The 6,000-nt window shown below is 42.4% G+C and overlaps 1 protein-coding gene across 1 annotated transcript in view; it reads left to right on the forward strand.

Annotated features, from left to right (window-relative positions):
- LOC311224101 (NACHT, LRR and PYD domains-containing protein 12-like) overlaps window positions 1–5,132 on the forward strand; it is a 52,183-nt gene extending 47,051 nt beyond the window's left edge. Inside the window, exons 10-11 of the mRNA XM_084308923.1 lie at window positions 1,129–1,175; window positions 4,015–5,132. Of these exons, the coding sequence (XP_084165049.1) occupies window positions 1,129–1,175; window positions 4,015–4,535 (568 nt within the window). The 3' untranslated portion in view covers window positions 4,536–5,132. The remainder of the gene's footprint in view (window positions 1–1,128; window positions 1,176–4,014) is intronic.
- The last annotated feature ends 868 nt before the right edge of the window (window positions 5,133–6,000 follow it).

Genomic DNA, 6,000 nt, shown 5'->3' on the forward strand with positions numbered 1-6,000 from the left:
CCTTTACTCTTGCTGGTACCCTTCTATCGCAGATCACCCCTGTCATCCTTCTCCACCCGCACCACCCGACCTGCACTCTCTTCTTCACCTCCCTACCACAGTCCCCATTACTTTGGACTGTTGACCCCAAGTACTTAAACTCGTCCACTTTTGGTACCTCTACTCCTTGCACCATCACCATCATTAATTATAGTTAATTAATCTAAATGAATCGCATTTTAAACACATCAATATTTGATGCGAAAAGCAAACTTTTTCAATTCAAATGTATTTTGGTATACGAGTGAATCAATGAATATACTGTACATTATACATACGTTTAAGTAGCAAAATCTTGTTTATTAGCTACTACACAGACCAACAGATCAATGCCATTTTGAACAAAGTGCAGCAGTTTTAGGAATAATATATATATAGCGCAAAGAACATTTTGTAAACTCAAGCCCTTTGTGAAAGTGGTGAAAGTAAAACACAGTACTTTCAAGTACATTCCAGACCATTGGAAAAAAAACATCCTGATTGATCTCAATTTCTCTTAATTTTTTCAATATTCTGTATGAACAAACCAGACTAAGAGAAAAATGGTTGGTGGTTTTATGCACATGAGTCTCCCGAACAATTTAAATCCAAGCCTGAGTCGATCAGAGCTTCCTACACTGAGATATGGTCACTTTTCCACATGATGTGCACTGTCTTTATGCTACGGAGATATATATAATAGAATAGAATAGAAATACTTTTATTATCCAGAGGGAAATTTTACACTGCAAATCGCTCACATTAAACATTTAGACAGAACAAGTCACGAATAAGAATAACAAAACACATTGCCTAAGAATAAGAATAGAATAAAGATATTAAGCTTTCTCTGCTTATTTTCACATGCCAACAAAGTAGCCTACTGGGTCCATCGTCTCGAAATGGATTTGGTAGCTCTTATGTCTGCATGTCTGTCCAGGGACGACCTGTGTACGCATGTTTGATAAATCCAGATTTGTCTGTGGGTAGAGACATTCTAAATTCCGTGCGTAGGAGAGAATATAGAACACTTTCTACGCATTGTTAGTAAATGAGGACCTTGGAGAGTGGGAAGTGTGTGTGTCTCATGGTGTCTTGTGTCCCCGACAGTGTCGACCACGGTGGGGAGTGTCGGCTGCAGCCAGGGCCCTGGAAATGTAAGCTTGTTGTTCTGCACGTTTAAAGGGACTGGACTGATTTTCAGGACTCGTGACTCGACTTGGACTTGAGCACTGATGACTCAGACTTGAACTTGGACTCGGACTCGAGCATTGACTGCATTCGGACTCGGAAGGTGCAGACGAGGACTCAGACTTGTTAATTGATAAATACAGGGTTTCTATTGTTTTAGTTTTTTGTAATAGGCCCTAATCATTTGGCATACGATATTGATGCCTAGTGCATTTGTTTGGCTATTGTGTCACAAAGTGAATAAACTCCCTTTGAAATGGTGACTGCTGTGTCATTTATGTTTAATGCAGACCTTTTTTTTGGAGTGGACTGAACCTTGATGACTTGGACTCTGACTAGGGTAATGGGGACTTGATTAGACTCAGGCTCTTCTTTGATGACTCGGACTCAAACACTGGGGACTCGAGACTCGACTCGGACTCGAGATTTAGTGACTCGACTACAACACTTGATCATAAAATAAATACAACTGGTTTATTCAGTTGATCAACTTTAAGCTGCATTAACTGTTTTTGAAATTAGAAATGTTTGACCATGTAGACTATGTTCAATAATAACCTCATTTAATTTAACCATTTAGACTCGACCAATAAATGAGATTAGATTCAAATGTATTGTCATCATACAGCACAACAAACCGAAAAATCGACCAAACCAAACACCAAAATCTAACCAGAGTACAAATGTAACAGTAAAGCGCAATAGTGATAATACAATGTACATGTGATTAAACTGGATATGAAATATATAAAGAGTACTACTGAGTAATAATCAGATGTATGTACAGAGTCGTAGTATTAATATGTACAGTGATCAGAGCATGTGAGTGGAGCGGAGCACTCGAGAAATCCGCTCTTCGCTCTAGACGTCTGGTTCCACTCTCATTTGCTCATGTTGGCCCGCCCCCCCAAGTCGCTCACCGCTCACCTTCATTTACGAATCAAGCGCTCCCCGCTCCACAGCTCGCTCAGCAGATAATTTTTTTTGGAGCATGATGTAAATTAGCTTGATTTGACCAAACTACAACAGTCTGCACCCCCTGGGCCGCTTAACAATTGTTTGTATTGAGCCGTATTGTATTGTACCAATTCTGCAATGTTAAATAACGTTTATCCATTCAACTAAGATATGGTACAGTATCTAGCCTAGCCACAATGCTATGGTCGATCCTATTCACGTTAGCATGTAAGCTAACAACAACAACAGTCTCTCGCTTTTTGAGAGACATAAACTCTCCGCTCTTGGTGGTACATTGTGTTGATGTTGGTTTTGTTTCGTTTCATCAATAAATGAGGCAGAACACAGTGAATGTATCCTTTTTTTTTTTTTATTGGACTTTGTTTCTCACTGAAAATAAATGTTACGTTCAGTCACCCGGTGATTTAAAGATGGCGGATTCTACTTTGGACTTAGCAGGATGTGAGTGACGGTTCACCCTTCTCATTGGTTGAAAATGGCCTTCATGTTTGTACATCGCCACCTGTTGCTTTGGCATTGTACTACATCAGTTTCTGTGTGAGCGGCCCGGAGCGGCTTGGAGCGGAGGAGATCTCTCGCTCCGGAAGTCGTGCCGACCCGTTTTAAAACCCACTTTGTCGCTCACTTCAAAACCACCCGCTCACATGCTCTGACAGTGATACAGGTATGAAGACAGTATGGTTGTAGTCATACTGGCCAGCAGTGTAACTACCGTAGTAAGAGTAGGTAGGGATATCTACAGATATGTACAAATTATTATATGCAGGTATGTACAGACAGATGTGGAGAGATACGTATATGTAAGAATAAATATATATATAATAAATTACATGCTATCATACAGAGTTATATGGGATATATGCGGGTGTATAAGTAGGTATATTCAGATATATACTGTATATACTGTAAATTCTCAAATATAGGACAGGTCTTGTATTTACCTCAGCTGCAAAGAGCACCAGGCCTTTATTAGAGAGAGGCTTAAAGGCAGGCCTTAATTTCACAAACTGGCCAATTGTAATTGTGATTGATTGATTTTATTTAGACATAAACATATACAGATCACATGAGTATTTGCTTTGTCAGGGTGAAACTGTGGTGGATTAATGTAATTCACACACTGAAGTTGGAACTGTCTATAGGTTGCGGGGTCCGGGGACGATTTAGTGTGTGGAACCTTCTCTTCCTGAGTCGAATCGAGTTGATGATAACATGCAGTAGCTTTAGCTAACGCTATCATAGCCATCATGATCTGTAATGTCAACTGGACAACGCCAGCCCCGCCTGCCAACGCCATATAGATAGCGAACGTTAACCAACGTTTGCAAGCGAAGCCAACGTCATCCAGCTCACACCACAGATCTGGCTATGACAACGTTAGCTAACGCTAATGCTAACGCGAGGGAAACGTTAATGTAGTCAGTGTAGAGAGAGGCAGTACTTAATTTGCATTGGCAAGAGTTTATCTCATTATATATCAAGGCACAAAAAATAAAACATTTACCCTTTTTGCGACCTTGTATTGGAAGCCGGCCTGTATTTGTCTGCATGTATCGAACCCCCGGCTTATATAAGAGGCCCGTCCTTTATTCGAGTACCCTCCACTATTAGAGGATTTACGCGTATAATGATGTCTTTTCTTCTACACAATCTTCATCATCAGAAACAGTCAATGCAGCTTCAAACCTTCTAACTAGTGCCGTCAGGCGATACATTATTTGTATCTAATTAACGCGATAAACTGACAGCCCTACTTCTAACGTGAATGAAGATCATTAGTGATATACCGTATTGTGTGATACATTGTCTCATGGTCTCCCCCATCAGATATCTACGCTCAGAAGATGGACTCCAACACGGCGATCGACGTGTACTCTATGAACACCGCCCAGGGACTGTACTCCTACACGCGCATAGTGTTAAGAGACCGTCTGACCGGACGCCATTTCTGGGTAATGCAGATGGAAAAGCTATACGTCGGCGCGACGTACAGATACAGAGGCAGGGGAGGCTGCCTCCCGCGCGACATGGCCGGATGTGACGAGAAGTCCTGGTGCGTGACGCTCTCCGAGCGCGGGTACTCCGCCTGGCACAACGACACGGAGACGGTCGTCGCCCTCTCCTCCTCTGCTGCCTCCGACGTGGTAGGGATGTACCTGGACTGCCCTGGCGGTATCCTGGCCTTCTACAGAGTGTCCCCCGGCAGACCCGTCCACCTGCACACCTTCCACTCCACGTTCACGCGGCCCCTGCACGCCGCGTTCTGGACCGGTAACCGGAACTGCCCGGAGACGGACCAGCACGAGGCCGCCGAGTTCACTTCTGTACCTATCACCGTAACAGAGTAGATGGTGTTATTTTATAGCTTATATACACAGGGTTGGCACAAGGTCATTGAAGTGCTTAAAGGCCTGGAATTCCTTGAAAACAGCCAATTTTTTTTAACAAGGTGCTTAAAAAGTACTTGAAATTAAAATAGACATAGAATATACCTTACCTTAGCCAGAAGGTATTCCAAGAAGAAGAATTCCAAGTGATATATTGGAATAAATCTTGGATCAGATTTTCTTTTCTATAAAAAACAGCATTTAAAGGTGAATTGAATCCTTTTAAATGCCCTTTTAACTCATTTACCACCACGCTGTTTTCCCATCTCTACTCAATGGCGCCAGCGTTATTTCCATTTCCGTGATGTTTGCGGACCCATCGTGTGTTCTGTATTATAGCTATGGAGACAATAGTATGGCTCATTTGACAGGCATTGTTTATAGTCCAACACTGACTAACCAGTTAATTTCTACATACTTTAGTTTGTGCGCTATTCCACGCTAAACATCGCCCCTTTCGAAAATAATCCAGTCTTTATATGCATATACCAAATCGTTCGGGTTGCACACCTGAAACTCCAAATATTTCCAAATCAAAAGGTATATACCATATATATATGTTTCTTCACAAAATCATCAAGGGGGGGGGGGGGGGGGGGGGTATTTTACCTCGAAACTGCGATCGTTACCAAAAGCATGTTTTAGGTTCGGTAAAATACGACAATGTGATCGATACAAAAGCATGTTTTAGGTAAAAAGAAATACCAGCAGGTTACCTAAAATAGACCTTACCTTAGTCAGAAGGTGCTCCAAAATGAATAAATCCCATTCGTCCCATCGCGATCGCAATTACTTGTGTATATTGGGCATGGCTATCATACGGGAAACAATAGGTTTGAGGCATCAAATCTCTGACCGATTGCTATGCCCTGATTCACTTTGAGGGGGAAGCAGCCGGAGGTACCTCAGTACTGAAAGACAACTGATATCCCCAGTTCAAAAGGTAGGCGATACTGCCACCTTGTGGGATTCGATCGTCATTGCAATTTTAACATAGGCAGCGGTGCCAGGGAGACACAGGCAGCTCCAAGTGAGTGTTTAGAATGGGGATCAAAGGGAAAATATCAAAGGATCGAAAAATGAGAAAACTAGTTTTTGGCACTGAACGGTTGGCGACGAAACACGAGAATACTAGTTTTTGGCGGCCAATGAGTTCAAATGAAAAATAGTGCTTGGAAAAGTACTTGACTTTAATTTTGCAATGTCTGTGGGAACCCTGTATATAGCAGATTTGATCAAAAGCGCTTTATATTTTGTTCCTCATTTTCACCCATTCTCTCACACACACCGACGACGGAGGCAACCGTGCAAGGTGCCGACCTGCTCATCGGGAGCAATTAGGGGTTTAAAGTGTCTTGCTCAAGAACACTTTGACGCGCTGCCCCGGGAGGAGCGGGAATCGCACCGGGAACCTTCCGGTAACCAG

Source organism: Notolepis coatsorum, assembly GCF_963971535.1.
Source record: "Notolepis coatsorum genome assembly, chromosome: 2".
Lineage (NCBI taxonomy): Eukaryota > Metazoa > Chordata > Actinopteri > Aulopiformes > Paralepididae > Notolepis > Notolepis coatsorum.